Genomic DNA, 18,206 nt, shown 5'->3' on the forward strand with positions numbered 1-18,206 from the left:
AGAAACTAGCACATTGTAGGTTCTTGAAAAATGTCAACTGATGATACTGATGTTGTTATTCTAAGTTATCTACTCCATGCTTCACTGAAATTTAGAATGTAGAGAAGGGTTTATTAAAGAGAAAGTTGGAATTTTTAGGTCTAAATAAATTCTTGGGAAAAATAGAATAGTTAAAAAAAATGAACTTTCCATTTAGGTTTAAACTGTATATACTTGTGTAAAGTTGATTCTGACTCAGTTACTGATTATGTTCTGTGTGCCGCTCCAAGCCAAGGGCCTATGGTCACGTAGGGGCCTAGAAACGCGGCTGTTTTCAGTATTTCAGCCCACCATAAAGCTGCCTAACACTAATTCATGATGTCGTATTTTTGCTCTTGGTTCTGATTATATTACTATTTATTGGTAAATTAAGAAATAGCAAATTAATTATTACTTCAGAAATGAATTTATTAGATGAAATATTTGAAAACATTGCATCTGCAGCAGAGAAATAATTTTTTAAAAGACCCTGATGGGGAATAATTTTTTTGAACCTTTTATCCCAATTACAGTAAAATATTGTGTTGCTGCCTTATTACATCTTTTTGTGCTGTTGTATTGTAAGAACTTTGGTTTTTAATAATTCACCCTCTACTACAAATATATAGCTTATACAGATAAAGGGGGAAATGTCTGTCTTGGAAGTTAATGACTTCAGTGAGAGGAGTCCTTTAGTAGCTTTCTGTAAAGTTACTAAAACCATGCTGTCATGATGTTTTAAAGTTATAAAGTTCATCCAGAGGAATAAACAGGCAAAAAACACACTTGAAAAAAGAGTAATGGGATTAATCCCCACCCCCCCCCCAAAAAAAACTGTGCCATCGAGTCAATTCCTACTCATAGTGACCCTGTAGGACAGAGTAGAACTGCCCCATAGGATTTCCAAGGAGCAGCTGGTGGATTGGAACCACGGACCTTTTGGTTAGTAGCCATAGCTCTTAACCACTATGCCACCAGGGCTCTGTAGTGGGATTAGTACTACTGTATATTAAAGTAGAAAACAAATAATTTAAGTTCAAGTATTGTCCTGAGGTACAGTGATGCTAAATAGGCCGTATTTGATTTAAGAATTAGTATGTGTTGATAATTTTTTTTTATGCACTAAAGGGGAAACCCTGGTGGCACAGTGGTTAAGTGCTACAGCTGCTAACCAAAGGGTCGGCAGTTCAGATCCACCAGGCGCTCCTTGGAAATTCTATGGGGCAGTTCTACTCTGTCCTATAGGGTCGCTATGAATCGGAATCAACTCGATGGCAATGGGTTTGGTTTTATTTTTTTTTTTATATATGACTTAATAAAGTATATAAAACTTCTACCACCCATTGGCGAGTCTGTTATACTGTGGTGGCTTGCATGTTGCTGTGATACTGGAAGTTACGCCACCAGAATTTCAAATACCAACAGGGTTACCCATGGTGGACGGGATTCAGTTCAGCTTCTTGTCGGAGACAGACTAGGAAGAAAGGCCTGTCGACCTACTTTAGAAAGTTAGTCAGCGAAAACCCTATATGGATCACAACACAATATTGTCTGATACAGTGCTAGAAGGTAAGCCCCCTAGGTTACAAGGCACTCAGAATGCAACAGTGATCTTGAGCGCTCCAACGACTATGAAAATGGTGCAGGACCAGGCAACATTTAGTTCTGTTGTACATGGGCTTGCCCTGAGTTGAAGCTGACTTGACAGCAGTTAACAACATATAAAATTTAAAAGTTTTTGAATATCAAAATAATGAAAGGATAGATAAAATGGCAAAAATAAAGAAAATAGCAATACCCAGTGTTGGCAAGGGAGCTGTCATACATTGCTTATGGTGTGATAAACCAGTAAAAACTCTTTGCATTGTATATCAAGAGATGTAAAAATGTTTGTTCCTTTGTAGTGATTCTACTTAAGAGCATCTATTATATTGAATAATCCATATTATGGAAAATGCTATTTACATGAAAGTATTTTAGAGTGTTTTTCATAATAACCAAATATTAGGAAAGGAATCTAAATGTCCAGTGTAAGGATAGTGGTTAAATATTCGAACCACTAGATGAAATGTTATATAATCATAATCAATGATCATGAAGTCTGTATACTAATATAAAACAGTGTGAATGCATAAATTTTTTACTCTGCTTTTTCATTTATGTTTTTACTACACCATGTACAACTATAGAAAATAAGGTAATTGTACCATAAAAGGCTAAAATGAAATATTTTACATTAAAATATTAACTGTGATTATTAGGGCAGCACGATTATGGTGGTTTTATATTCTGAGTTTTATATAATATGGTAATTGCTTTTATTTAACAACTCTAAATAAAAATGACTTCTTATTTGACCCATAGGATGGTTTTCCAGAATTCCAGGATTCTGTGCAGACACTCTTCCAGCAGGCTAAAGCTAAGAGTGAAGAACTTGCAGCTCTTAGTTCACAGGTAACATGAACCATTAGTTGTTTTTTTTTCTCCCCTACTCCATAATAGCTGTAGGTTAAATAAATGGCTGCATCAACTAGCTTCAGTTTTAAGTATCTGAGGACTGAAGTTTTATTTCTGGTTTTAGAGTATCATCTGATCCCCAGCTGTATCAACAAGACAGTGAGAAGAATTTGGTTTGATTGGGATTGTGAACAGAATTTGCTATAGTGCTACTTGTTTATTCTTTGTAGTTTTATAGGAAGTGAGACACATTCTCTGTGTAAGAAAATCTAAGAAAGCAATTCCATATCAGGAAAACAGCAATATTGACTGTGGCTGTGTGCAATACAGCTCTGAGATAAAACCATGTTCTCAGTAAAACTTTAGTTGTCAACATTGTAACTTTTGCTGTTGTTAGGTGCTGTCCAATTGGTTCTGACTCACAGTGACCCTATATACAACAGAATGAAACACTGCCTGTTCCTGTGCCATCCTCACAGTAGTCGCTATATTTGAGCCCATTGTTGCTGCCACTGTCAGTCCATCTCATTGAGCACCTTCCTCTTTTTCTCTGACCCTCTACTTTACCAAGCATGATGTCCTTCTCTAGGGACTGGTCCCTCCTGACAACATATCCAAAGTATGTGAGATGAAGCCTCCCCATCCTTGCTTCCAAGGTGCACTCTGGCTGTACTACATCCCTGCCAGAATTGTTCCTTCTTCTGGCAGTCCATGGTATATTCAGTATTCTTCACCAATGCCATAATTCAAATCTGTCAATTCTTCTTTGGTCGTCTTTATTTGTCATCCAGCTTTTGCATGCATATGAGGTGATCAAAAATACCATGGCTTGGGTCAAACACACCTTAGTCCTCGAAGCGAAATCTTTGCTTTTTAATACTTTTTTAAAAAGGTCTTTTGCAGCATATTTGTTCAGGGCGATATGTCCTTTATTTCTTCACTGCTGCTTCCATGGGTGTTGATTGTGAATCCAAGTAAAATGAAATCCTTGACAACTTCAGTCTTTTCTCTGTTGATCATGATATCGCTTATTGGTCCAGTTGTAAGGATTTTTGTTTTACCTTGAGATGTAATCCATATTGAAGACTGTAGTCTTTAATCTTCATCAGTAACTGCTTTAAGTCCTCTTTGCTTTCAGCAAGGTAGGGTTGTGTCATCTGCACACTGCAGGTTGTTAATGAATCTTCCTCGAGTCCTGATGCTGTGTTCTTCATGTAGTCCAGCTTCTTGGATTATTTGCTAAGCGTACAGACTGAATAAGTATAGTGAAAGGATACAACCCTGACGCACACCTTTCCTGATTTTAAACCACTCTGTATCCCTTGTCCTGTAGACCGACTGCCTTTTGGTCTATGTACAGGTTCCACATGAATACAATTAAGTTTTCCGGCACAGTAGACCACATGATTGTCCATTTCAGCTCACTAATGCCTATGTGGTATTGGTCTATATGCATTTTGTTTCATTTTTGATTACTTCCATTTTTCCTGGGTTCGTACTTCTTACATTCCATGTTCAAAATATTAATGGATGCTTGCAGCTGTTTCTTCTCATTTTGAGTTGTGCCACCTCATCAAATGAAGGTCCTAAAAGCTTGACTCCATCAGTGTCATTAAAGTCAACTCTGTTTTGAGGAGGCAGCTCTTCCCCGGTCGTATTTTGAGTGCCTTCCAACCTGAGGGGCTTATCTTCTGGCACTACATCAGTGTTCTGCTGATGTTCATAAGGTTTTCACTGACCAATTTTTTTTTTTTTAGAAGTAGATCACCAGGTCCTTCTTCCTAGTCTGTCTTAGTCTGGAAGCTCTACTGAAACCTGTTGTCTTAGTCATCTAGTGCTGCTATAACAGAAATACCACAAGTGGATGGCTTTAACAAAGATAAATTTATTCTCTCACAGCCTAGTAGGCTACAAGGCCAAATTCAGGGCATCAGCTCCATGGAAAAGCTTTCTCACTCTGTCCACTCTGGAGGAAGGTCCTTGTCATCAGTCTTCCCCTGGTCAAAGAGCTTCTTAGAGCAGGAACCCCGGGTCCAAAGGACGTGCTATTCTCCTGGCTCTTGTTTCTTGGTTGTATGAGGTCCCCTTGTCTCTCTGCTGGCTTCTCTCTTTTATTTCTCAAAAGAGACTGGCTTAAGACAAAACCTAATCTTGTTGATTGGGTCCTGCCTCATAAACATAACTGCCACTAATCTCATCTCATTAATATTATAGGGATAGGATTTACAATACACAGGAAAATCACATCAGTTGACACAATGGTGTACAGTCACACAATACTCAGAATCGTGGCCTAGCCAAGTTGACAGATATTGGGGACGGGGGCACAATTCAACCCATGACACCTGCCCACTATGGGTGACCCTGCTGGTATTTGAAATAACTGGTAGCATAGCTTTCAACATCACAGCAACAAGCAAGATACCACAGTATAACAAACTGACAGACGAATGGTGGATAACTGTTGCTGAAACAGTTAAATTTGTTTGTATTGAGAAATAATTAGTATGTAGCTTCAGGTACTTTTGCCAGTACATTATTTTTGTACACTAAAAAGTCCTCTCTGCAAATGTCAAATGTTAGAAAGCAGCATAGGTTTTATTCCTGTTGAGCTTCTCCCTGGTAATTTGTTTATGGTCAGATTTAGTACTGCTGTGTTTTGTTTTTTCATGTTAAGAATAAGAAGATGAAAACTATTTTCCTCCTTAGAGATGCGTCTTAAAATGTTGTCAGTTCAATTGTACGAAGTTCAAATGAAGTGAAGTTATGATTTCTTTTAATCTGGCTTATGTTATTCAGAAAAATGATATAAGCAATTATCCTACTTGTTTTGGAAATTGATATATTTCACCTATCGATTTTTTATATTGTGAATCAGGACTTTATGTAACTGATTTTATATTGCATGGTGTAGTGATTCCTATCTGTGTATTTTGACTATTGTGTCCTTGGCAAAATATCACAAATGCACTGCTTTGAATATCACAGATAAGTAATTTAGAGTAATGCATAGAGAAAGGACTTAAAGCACATGCAGAAATACTAAATTTATATGTCAGCCAACTAACTGTGTATTTTAAAACGTATCTTTTTATGATTGGTTGGGAAATACTGCAGTTTCATTTCATGAAGGTGAAGATCCTCTTTGGCACTGACGTTTCTCTGCATAATTTGCATATTGTTTAATTTTAGTGGGAAGTGTGTTTGTCTTATTCTTCTAGACAGCCGTTTTACACCTTTTCTCCCCCAAACATACTGTCATCTTATCAAAGTCTGTGTAGTGCCAAATCCTAAAATAAAAATGCCAAGATTTCACCTTATGTGTTAGAAGCAGTTTATAGCAGATGTTGCTTTTAGGTTTCTTAAAAAAAATCTTTAAAAGGACTCAGTACCTTGGAAAACAAAGTTAAGGCTCTTTTGCTTTTGAGTTGAAATGAAATTATCTTTATTGGCCTGAGAAGAAAGGCTTTTTCGTTTTGTTTTTTTTTTCCTGTTTGTACAAGATCTAGCATTTTTCGTTTAAATATGATGATATAGGAATGTATGCAGTGTGAACTAATTTTAATGATTACTAGGTATGTTTGCTGGAATCTGAAATTGGCATCTTTAAACCATTAAAGAATCTAGAATGTTTTAGTTACTTATTTTATTTTTGCTTTACTTACTAGCAGCCTGAAAAGGTGATGGCAAAGCAGATGGAGTTCCTTTGCACCCAAGCTGGCTATGAGAGACTGCAGCATGCTGAAAGAAGACTGTCTGCAGGGTTTTACAGGCAAAGCTCAGAAGAGCACAGCCCTAATGGCTTGACATCTGATAATTCTGACGGACAAGGTACAACTTTAGAATGGCCTACGCCTCTGGAGCCTGCTACTATGTGCACTTCAAAGAGAAACTAAAAAATTGCTGTTTTTTAAATCTTGCTATTTTGTAAAGATAATATTACAGATTCTCTATCAAAATTAATTATTAAATTGTCGCACTGTGTAAAAAAGAAAAAAATCCTTAAAATTTTCAGTTGTGAATATTTTACCTTATTATTCCCAAACAGTAGCTGGCAAATGTTATATATTAAAGGGTAAGTGGGAATGGGAGATGTGAACAGTACAACTCATTTTCCCCAACGAAACTGATTCCACAAGAGATGTTTATTGTTACAAAAAAGCCCAAAACTTCGTATTTTGTTCGACTTTCAAAAACAGATTTGTCTGTGAAGTTTATTAACATTTGTTTTCTAACTGAATATATATGGTAAATGCCTCTAAAGTATTATGACAGAGCACAGAGATTTGAAGAGACATAGGATAAAAATGGAGAGACTGAAAGAGATTTTGTCTTCATTCAGGCTTTACATTAACCTAGCAAAAAACTAAACCTGTTGCTGTCGAGTCTGTAACAGGGTAACCCTATGAAACAGAGTAGAACTACCCCATAGAGTTTCCAAAGACTAGCTAGTGGATTCAAACTGCCAACCTTTTGGTTAGCAGCCGAGCTCTTAACCACCGTGACACTAGGGCTCCTATCAACCTACAATCCCTATGAAAATATTTTGTGTGGTATACATTGGAAAGTATTCTCTTGAACTGTTAAATTTAGAAAACTATGTGATTCATGAGTATTTTTAGGCATTTTAAATTATTTCACTTTTTCATAACCTCACATGAAGAAAATCCAAGGCACTGTCACTCACTCATTACAGCTGCTAATTTTTTGAGAATATTCTGTGTGCCAGGCACAATTGTAGACACTGAAGGATGTAGCAGTAAATGAAACAAGTTCCTTATTCTGTTGGAGCTTACACACTCTAGTGGAGGGACGCATTAAGTAGATATAAGTATATAAAATAGTGATAATTGTTTAAAAGAAAAAATAACTATGTAATACTTTCCTTTTATATATTATAGTATACTTTTCTAGAAAGTGGTTCCTAGTGTTTAAAACCTAAGATTTTGTTTCTAAGTAAGAATACCATCTTAAGCATTCTCACACTGTAAAATACTGTACATGTCAGCAGATCTGAGAACTGGAAAAGAAAGTTCTGTTTTTAAATATTACAGAGACTTTTTAGTTGAGGTCTTCACTTCTCCAGTCAGTCATAAACTTACAGTGAAGAAGCAATGGTATTTATGAAAGATTTTATTACTGTCATTTATGACACCAGGATAATTTAATGTGGCGTGACAGTTTGCTAAGTGCGATGCATGACAGAGAATATAATTTGGTGTATAATCATTTTTTAACATATCTTTGATAACTCTCTTTTTCATAGTTTTTGCCCCAGGGTTTTTTTTTTTTTAATAATAATCTGCATTTAGCTTGAAACATCTCTGTCTCTCTAATACTTGTTATTACTTCGTTAATGACATACCTTCGTAGCATGGTTGAGCTAGTAAGAAGATGCCTGACAGAGGGTATACAGTTATCCCTGGATATCTGCAGGGGGCATTGGTTTCAGGACCCTCCGGGATACCAAAATCTGCGGATGTTCAAGTCTGTTTTATAAAATATTGTATTTGCATATAACCTACACACATCCTCCTGTATACTTTAAATCATCTCTAGATTACTTACACTGCCTAACACAATGCAAATGCTATGTAAATAGTTGTACTATATTGTTTGGGGAATAATGACAAGAAACAAAAAATCCGTATACGTTCACTGTAGATACAACCATCATAGGCCCAACTATATAGTACATGTCAGCAACAACGTAATATTTGTTTTCAAATATTTTTGATCTGCAGTTGATTGACTCTGCGAATGTGGAACCCGCAGCTGCGGAGGGCCGACTGTGTATTATATGCCAGAGCTGGAAAGCTCATTGGAAATCTCAGTCTTTTGTTTAGCCCATGTTTGTCTTGGCAGGATTGTAAACCTTAGGACTAGCATGAAAATGACTCTCCATTTCCCTCCTAAATTATTATTTAAAACATTTTTTTTCTTTTAAATCCTTTAGCCCCTGTTGACTTTCCTCACTCCATCCTTCCTAAAGAGAGTTCAAGCAATTTATGAAAACTTACTTTAAGAAAAACCATGGTATGTTTCAAATATTATTCATATCGATTTTTTTTCCCCCCTTAGGAGAAAGACCTTTGAATCTCCGAATGCCTAATATACAGAACAGACAACCCCATCATTTTGTGGTGGATGGGGAGCTTACTAGACTTTACGCCAGTGAGGCAAAGTCCCATTCATCAGGTGAGAATGTGGTGTATGATTAGAGAGAGGAACACTTGAATAAAGCATCTTTAAGTTCCGTTCTCTTTGTACCCCCTCAAAAAAAATCATTATTACCAATGTTACTTGTCAGTTTTTCTCCCCCAGAAATGGAACATTGCCATAATAACCAGTCTTTTCCAAAGAATGACAGACAAAACCCATGAGTGTTGAGATTGTTTTGATACAGCTATTACGTGTATGCTGCCCTGGTAGCGCAGTGGTTAAAGAGCCTGGCTGCTAACCAAAAGGTCGGCAGTTTAAATCCACCAACCGCTCCTTGGAAGCCATTTGGGGCAGTTCTGCTCTGTCCTATAGGGTCACTATGAGTCAGAATCGACTCAACATCAGTGGGTTGTTTTTTTTTGTTTTTTTTTTACATGTATGGTGACTTTTATACAAAATTTTTAAATGAATAATAAATGGATGGTTTGAGTTATGTTATTGCCCTTTTCTGGCCTTTCGTAATGTGAAGTTGAGAGACTACATGCTTGCTGTCATGCTAAATACACCTTATACACCAAAATCTAAACTTTTTGTGCAGATGCATTTTGGAGATGATATTCATATTTCAGAAGTAAACTAAACTCCATAAAAGATAAGCAGCTTCTTATTATGGTTAGATTTTTACCAAGTGAAGTGAGTTTGACAAAGTTAGAGTATTAGAAACCAGAGCTATTTGAAAGAATTTAGTATCATTCAGTCCGTGAGTAAAAGTAACTTTAGGAACACTTGATTAAAGTAACTAATTTTATAGATGAGAAAACTGAGACCACATGAAGTAAATACCTGTACATTTGTATGGTTAAGTGAATGGGGAAAGGACTTGTACAAGCATCAGATTTAAACCTGACTTTATATCTGTTACCTAGAGTGAGTCATGGATGTAGTTGAAAAACCGTCAAAAGAACTTGTAAGTTTCAGTTCATACTCCTAGCGGCAGATGATAAAAAGCTCCCCCCCCCCAAAAAAAAGCCCAAAGCCCTAAATAATACTCAGTGCTGTGACTGTTGTATGCTATTACTTTTCTTAATTCTAGGCACTTTAAGAATGTCAAAGAGAAGTTGAGAAATGGAGATTGTTCTGAGGATTACATCCTGGTCTCATGTTCCACAGCATGAAAACGTGATCCATTTCTTTAAAGTACTTAAAAAAATATATTTTTTCTATCAATTTATATCCCTTTGAAGACTTTCTATATAAAATAAATGCTTCAATTACATTGATCATATGTCTGCCACCATGGGGTCACACTTGGTATCTCTATCACATAGAGATGTGGTTGAGCTAGAGTTTATGTAGAGCAGAATGAAGGAATACCTAAAAAGCCTTTTTTTTTTTTTTTAATTGAGTAGAAATATTATAGACTCCATATAGCACAAACCTGGGTCCAGATCTCAGCATTAATAATTGACCGAGTGATCCTGAGTTACTTAACTGCCCTGACCCTCCGTTGCTTCCTCTGTAAAATAGAAATAATAATACCTACCTCATAGAGTAACTACGAGGATTACATAAGATCTCATATATGAGTTACCTGGCTGGTAGGAATTTAATAAGTGGTAGCTGATCTTTTTATGTGGAATTTAAAACCCCCTTCTGTGTACAGAGGGTGAATACATAAACTGAGCTACCTAATTTCAGATAAGGAGACCTCGTGGCCCAGTGGTTGAGTGCTGAGCTGCTAACCAAAAGTTTGGCAGTTCGAACCCACCAGCTGCACTGCAGGAGAAAGATGTGGCAGTTTGCTTCTGTGAAGAGTACAGCCTGGGAAACCATATAGGGCAGTTCTACCGGGTTGCTATGAGTTGGAATGGACTAGACAGCAGTGGGTTTGGGATTTTTGGGTTTTAATTTTAGATAAGCTATTAGTTTTGCTTACCTTTCAAGGTGTGTGTGTATCAGTCCCAGTATTAGTACTTTACATAAAGATTACATTCTCATGTATGAAGTTAAAATAATATACATACACAACTCCACGGAATGATTTCTTACCAAAATAGAATCTTCTATTACCCTATTTCTCCCACCTTAATATTTCATGGCTACAGAAACTCTTAAAAATATTTCCATTTTTAGACAAAGATGTTTTTCCATTTCATTTCTTCATTGACAGTAAATATTTTAATCAATAACTTTGTTGTATATCTGTTGTATTTATCATGTTTGACTAAGCATTAAATAACTGTTACGTTCTATAATACAATTTCATGATTTCATGTAACTCTCACTTCACGCTACATACCAAAAAAAACCCAAACGCAGTGCCGTCAAGTCGATTCCAACTCATAGCGACCCTACAGGACAGAGTAGAACTGCCCCATAGAGTTTCCAAGGAGAGCCTGGTGGATTCAAACTGCTGACCCTCTGGTTCTCAGCCGTAGCACTTAACCACTACGCCACCAGGATTTCCGTCACCCTACATAGATAACAAAAAAACAAACCCACTGCTGTCGAGTCGATTCTGACTCACAGCCACCATGTAGGACAGAGTAGAGCTACCCCATTGGGTTTCCAAGGCTATAAATTTTTATGGAAGCAGACTGTCCCACATCTTCCCCCATGGAGTGGCCGATGGATTTGAACTGCCAGCATTTCCATTAGCAGCCAAGCACTTTAACCACTGCACCACCAGGACTCCTTACATAGATACTATTCCTATTTTATAAATGAAGACACTGAGGCTTAGAGAGGTAACTTGCCCAGACACTTATATACCTAGTAATTGGCAGACAGTGAATTTTTAAGTCTAGAATCCAAGCTTTTAGCCGCAACTCTATAAACATAAAATTTTTATATGGCATTACATAATCATGAAGAGTTGATACTATTTATGGTAGAGTTTGGGTTTTGGTTTTATAAATGTGTATGTTTTCTGTAATCCATTGATTTAAAATATCAACACACGTGATGTTTCCATTTTTATGCAGAGAACCTTGGAATTTTAAAAGACTACCCTCACTCAGCTTTTACCTTAGAAAAGAAAGTCATCAAAACAGAGCCTGAAGATTCAAGATAGCTGTGGAAATGGCATCAGATTTAAGGATAATGCACCATCATAGAAATAAGCCTTAATAACCAACGTTGCCTCATTCAGCTCAAAGAGATTTCATAGCCAAAGCTTAAGGACTGGTACAGCAATCTCTGGAAACCAGCAGGACAGACAACAGCCACAAAAGAGAACATTGAGACGGTTGCAATCTGTAACAGAAATATTGATCTATTCACATTCCTATGTAAGTCGTCCTGTGTAAGGCTTACAAGTTAATATTGTAAGCATTCATTATTTAAGAATGTACAATGTATTTGTGTAATTTATATAAGTAAAATCTAGATGTTGAGACCTGTTCGCTCTAATATATGTGGATGCAGTTTATTTTACTTGAAATTTCATTGTCTAAGTGTATTTAGCGTAAATATTATAAGCCATAGTGTAGAATCTTTGCAGTCAAAAGAAAGCTTAAGTGATGTAGTTATTGGCAGAGGTTGCAATGACTTTAGAAAAATTGAAAGCAGGTACTTAGTTTAACCAAGGAAAATTTTATGGATTTAATAGCTTATAAAACTGATTCTGTTTAACAGGAGCTATATAGCTTTCATTCATATAATGTCATTTTTTACTGGTTTAATTAATACATATTTACACAGCCAAGAAATCCTGGAGGAAACTTAGAAGGATGAGCAGTAGAGTGGAAAAGAGCTCTTACTTAGTTGACCCAGATTGCATTATATAATAGCTACTTAAGATATAAGAAAAATAGGAGGCCATTACTTAGACAGAGAAGTTGAAACAAGTAGGCTGATGTGTAAAAGCCTTTACTCAAATATTGAATTTTAGAATGTGTTAAATAGATTAAGACTTAGTAAGTTAACCCTAAATGTGATAAGGATGGTGACTTTTAACAAAGGCTATAACGAAGTAAGTATCGTTTTATGTCTGGAATTCTCCACATACAGGAGTCATAGGGACAGTAGGTGCACTCATCGGGAAATGTCTTCCCACTGGGGCCGTTACAAGTGTGAACAATCACTGCATCCACATTTGCAGGCATATTTCTGTGGATGTTTCATTGACATCTGTATTCATTATTTATTTACAATTTCATTTTTGTACATTTTTGAGATTTGTGAATGCAGCCTTTTCTTAAAATTCATTTTAACTTGAGAGTATTTGTTTTTAATTCCCACTATTTAATTAATGGGCTATGTGCATATATATGGGGATATGCTTAAATGTTAATAATGTACTTGCCTACTTTATAAGTGAGAATTTCACGTTGGCACACATAATAGTACAAATATAAATATGACTTCTGCCAATACACAGTTTCTTTGTTGGTTTAAGAAGAGAAGATACTTGACAGCACTACCTGCTTGCTACAAATTCTTCTCAACCCAGGCATTGCCGAGAAGACCATACTGATTTGGAATATGTGATTTTTTTTTTTTTCTAAGTTTTCAGTTGCGCTCTAGATTATAGCTGTGTAAAAACTATCAAGTCATAACTTGTTACTTTAAAATTTGTCAACTGTATGTTAGATGAAATGTCTGCACTGTAGTCTCTGATCACTGTCACATGTATAATTGCTTTTTCATTTTGATTTGTAGAATAGCTTTATAGTAGAAACACCAGTAAACAACTTTTATACTATTAAAAGGCTGTTTTCCCTTCCTAAATGTTTTAATTGTACCATAGTGTTTGCCCACTGAAGAAACTTTTTATGGACCTTGCAACTTTGTTGCTAGCTTGAGGTTGATATTGTGGTTGTATAGTTCACTGTGTGTAGGAGTAGTATGAGTACGATTTAAATAGAATGTTCAGTTTTTAATATTAGCCATAGCACTGGTTAGTATCTCAGTAGTTTCATGAAACGTTTCCTGTATTCTAATCTATTTTGAGAAATTTTGTGGGTGTTTTTTTTAATTGTGTCTTACAGTTCAAGTTTGTAGATTTTAACAAGCAACAATTTTTAAAGATGCAGTAATCTTCCAGCTAATATTTATCAGTCTTTTGTGGCCCCACAAACTGCATCTGTAAGTCCATAAATAAGTTTCCTTAAGTATCATATTTTTCTGGTCTTTCAAGGTTAGTGATTAAGGGGGAAGCACAAGAAAAATTCCAGTAGAATACAGTTTTTTTGTAAACACTAATGTATTAAACTTGCTATACCTTAAAGCAAATAATATATATTTTTATTTGAATTGTATATATGAATTGGATGTTATGACTAGTTCATTTTTCATTGTATTAGAGGTATTTTCACTGAACAAGGTCAATTGGTTACCTCAGTATTACAGCCAATATAGTCCAAGGGACCATTTCTCCCCAAGTCTATGTTACAGGTTATTATGTGAAGTCTGCGTTTTTGTGACTGTTAAAGCTGTTGGTGAGGTGGATCGAGTGCACTTGCTTCCTGTGGCAATAAAGATTTTCTGTGCCTCACACACTTATGTTTATAGCACTTTCTGCACAGCACTTTCCGCAGCGGGAATGTAGCCTAGTCTGCCTCTGCCTCACCTGTCTGATGGTTTGGGCGGGGCTTGGGTGTTAGGGGCCCAGGAGCTTATGTCTTAAATTGTGACTATGATTGTCAGTTGCCTTCATTTCTGAAGAGTTATTTGCCAAATGGGTACTCCGTTGATATTGTTGGGCTGTTGGAGAGAGAGATTGGTTTTTATTGTTTTTACTTTTCAGAAGTTTGTGAAGACACATTTTGAAGTCTCCCCCATTTCTAGCCAATTATATTACTAAAAGGAAGAACAGAATTTAACATTTATAATATGCTAAATATTTGTTAATGTGCTCCGGGCTCAGTATTTTACAGGCTAATTATATGAAATTGAGCTAGCCTGTGGTAAAGAACTAGCAAAAGCCTTCCAACAGGGTTTTAATTGATGAGTTTGGTAGATTCGTATTTAATGGAGAGCTCCAGTGTACTAGGGTGGATGTAAAGGCCACAGGAAAAATTTAAGATGTGATCCTTGCCCTTCAGGAGCCCAAAGCCTAGTTGAAAGGAAACTAATGCCACTCAGACAAAATGATACAAATTTTAGTGTGTTTCAGACCCAGGATGATTAAGGAGCTAACATTTAAGTGAGTTCTGTGAGATTTGATATAAAGCCATAGTGTGGTAGTGCATTTCACTTTTTTTTTTTAAATAACTACTGCAGTCTTATTTTGAAGCTGAATGTCAGTTACAGACCTGCTTATCAGGGTAATATTCTTTTGACAGTTCCATTGAATCTGTCAAAGGGCAGGGGAAAAGAAAGCATTTTTCCCCGATCCTGAATTATTAAACCACTTAGATAAAAGCTTCAGGATTTGGTGATTATGAGGATACTAGCGCCGATGTACCTTTACAATAATAGTTCACAGTATTTAAGGCTTAAAATCTAATAATGCAGGAAATTGTAACTCCTCACTCCACCTAGCATATGGTCTGCTCACGTGGTTACTCAAACGGTTAAATAATATTGGCATGATCCCCATTTTGCTTGTGATTTCATTTATTACTACATGTAATGCAAAAGAAATCCCACCAAGGTGTAGTAACCCAGTGAAACCAGGAGCTCTGTTTCCTATAGGAAATGAATTTAGTAAGTAAATGGCTGAAGTAAGGATCGGGCAAACATTTTGTGTTTGTAACAGCTTGAAGCATATGACCAAATGTGGTAGCCCTTGTTTAACCAAAAACCACCTATGGTCCAGCTGTGCATGGGTGGTGGTTCAGGAAATCCAAGCTTATTTGTTTGTTATATCTGTGGGTGTCCTCATAAATGGGATTCTCAAGTGAGCCTCCAAAGTTAATAAAAGAATGATCCAATGTCCTCAAATTTATTTTTATTGTAAATATGTTTAATTTCAAAAATCTTGCAGTTAACTACTTGGTGACCCTGTAAGTTAATTCTTATTTCAAATAGAAGTGATCAAAAGCTAAATACTCACATTAGAGTTTTTCTTACTTCCTATGTAGTAGTTGAAGTTTTAATACCTCTTCTCTGCCTTCCATTTCTACTAACCTATAAAAATTAAAAAAAAAAAAAAAAAATCACCTTGAAGGTATTTCATTTTTTGTGCAGAAAAAACTAATCAGAAATTAATTTTTTTTAAGTTCATAATCAACATATTAAAGTTATAATTCAAAAATTGAGCTGTCTTTAAATTTTTACGTTAAGCTTACAGATCTTTTTTTACTTACAGGTTTGGCAAATTTTAGCAATCACTTTTTAGGGAACTATGAATAATAATTGGCCCCATTTACAAAATTGATTACTTAAGCTCCTTTCTTCTTTCTTATTCTTCTTCTGTCTTAGGACCACCCAATCCTTAAGTATTAAAACAATATCCTGTTGAATCGTCTGGCTTTACCTCACTACTTGGTCACAACTTCCAAGGTTATTCTTCTGATAGTTGAGTCACTTACTTTCCAAGTATTGCTCCAATAGTGTTAAAGGTCTGGTTTATACCAGTTCATATTCATATAAATGTTTTTATGACATTTTTGGTTAGCAATTGAATGATACATGCAAACAGGGAACATTGTGAATGAATCACATGAAATACTAATCTTACTTTTTGTTTCAGTGTCCATAAGAAATGTTCACTTATCACCCTTTTTCCATTATATTCTTAATTGCCTGATTTCAATTAATTCAGTGAGAGATTGTCTCTCCTATTTTTTGTTGGTTTTATATTTAATGCACTTTCATCAATTTACTTACCTACACTCAACATTCAGTAAGATGTTTTAAGGCATCCCTGGGTGGCGCAGTTAACATGTTCAACTGCTAACCAAAAGATTGGAGGTTCGAGTCCACCCAGAGATGCTTCAAAACAAAGACCTACTGATGTACTTCCAAAAAATCAACCATTGAAAACCCCATGTAGCACAGATGTACTCTGACACTCATAGGGTTTCCATGAGTTGAAATTGACTTGATGACAACTGGTTAAAAGACGTTTTATAGTATTTCTTCTTGGTAGGGCATTATTTTTCATTGATATTAATTTGCCTCAATAAAGATCTTTAATGGTTGTAGGCTCTCAAAAGAATTGACTCTTTGTGGTCTCAGAGAAGCAGCAATAATTGAATGCTGCCATAAAAACAATGTTGTGTGCAAGATGCAAATTCAGCACATAACACTGGTTCGGGATAGGGCTGCCACACTAATGTTAAAATTATGAACCCAAGGGTTTTTCTGACTAGGAGTGGCAAATTTTGTGAACTTCCTAGTAGTCAAACAATTTGGTAATCAACCCAGGCTCATTTAGCTGCGGGTGAACACCAGTGATGGTATAAGTTAAATTGTACTTCATTATTTACACATTCTGAAACCTTATGAGTCATCTTTGCATTAAAAGTTTGCACCTCATAAATTCATGTTTAAAGTGCCATGTTCAACACCCACACACAATCCTAAGCAAGTAGGACCATTCTTGTATAACTGTCACAGACACCCCATGCTGACAGGTCACTTAGGCTCCTGTATGTAGGACGATATTTAAGTAGTGCATACGTAGGTGGAATCTTACCGGTAAATTTTATGATTTACTGGGACTAGCTACCATCTACTGTGAACAGTTAAACCAGACATCTGTGGTCTAGCACCCATACCCTGCTATTCTTCCCAGAAGACAAAGTGTTTGCTTTGGTAGCATATTCTCACACAACAGGCTCTCCAAAGTCTTATCACATCACTTTATTTCCCGAAAAAGTACCTACTTTCCACCCTTACATCCCTGACAACATAATGTAAGGATGTTTTCCATCAACAGTTACAATGGACTATGTCACCCTTTTCCTTTCTAAATTCAGTTAATATTTCTATGATTAGAACATAGCCCATTTATGGACTGTGAGAATTTCTTTTGCATCTATCTAACTCTCAAATTAGACCACAACTTTCTGAGTTTTATTCATTAGAAGACAACAAAACAGCTTGTATAATGAGAGGGATATCACAGAGATACCCTAGTACTTAACTACAATTCTTAAAGCATTAAAAGACAAGTTCTCAATTTCTAAAAAATTATGGTGAAATAAATTTGAGGTTACCTAAAAAAAAAAAAATTTTTTTTTTTTTTTAAAGAGAAGGAAAAAAGAGTGTATTGTAATACTTAAAAGTGAGAAGAGGTGAGGATGCCATTTCCCATGGTTTTAAGCATGTATATGATAGTTGGTTTGTAGGAGAAATAAGTTACTTTCTTCTCTGGTTCCTTATTACAAAGATAGGATTGCCTAGTAAAGCAAATGACTTAAAACTTCAGTGTTATGGATTGAATTATGTCCGCCCAAGATAGGTGCTGTAAATCCTAACCTCTGTACCTGTGGTTATAATCCCATTTGGGAATTGTTTGTTTTGTTAAAGAGGCAGGATTAGCATAGGGTGTATCTTGAGCCAATCTCCTATGAGATATAAAAGAGATTAAACAAGGGAGCAGAAGAAAGATGGGGTTAGGTAGATGCCAAGATACATGGAGATCGCCAAGGAACCGGGAAGCACAAGCTGAAGAG

General features: G+C 36.0%; 1 protein-coding gene across 8 annotated transcripts in view; it reads left to right on the forward strand.

Moving 5' to 3' along the window:
• The window catches only part of NAB1 (NGFI-A binding protein 1), a 62,797-nt gene that overhangs the window by 43,270 nt on the left and 1,321 nt on the right, over positions 1–18,206 (forward strand). For 3 of the 8 annotated variants that reach the window (XM_049887702.1, XM_049887701.1, XM_049887704.1), the window contains 4 exons: positions 2,383–2,472; positions 6,144–6,306; positions 8,557–8,673; positions 11,622–14,136. In XM_049887702.1, coding sequence (XP_049743659.1) covers positions 2,383–2,472; positions 6,144–6,306; positions 8,557–8,673; positions 11,622–11,710 — 459 coding nt within the window. In that variant the 3' untranslated portion in view covers positions 11,711–14,136. Of the gene's footprint in view, positions 1–2,382; positions 2,473–6,143; positions 6,307–8,431; positions 8,512–8,556; positions 8,674–9,730; positions 9,835–11,621; positions 14,137–18,206 lie in introns of those variants that run through there. The other 5 variants (XM_049887703.1, XM_049887705.1, XR_007517888.1 and 2 more) reach the window with 4 other exon arrangements.

The sequence above is a fragment of the Elephas maximus genome, chromosome 6 (assembly GCF_024166365.1).
Source record: "Elephas maximus indicus isolate mEleMax1 chromosome 6, mEleMax1 primary haplotype, whole genome shotgun sequence".
In the NCBI taxonomy this organism is placed as follows: domain Eukaryota; kingdom Metazoa; phylum Chordata; class Mammalia; order Proboscidea; family Elephantidae; genus Elephas; species Elephas maximus.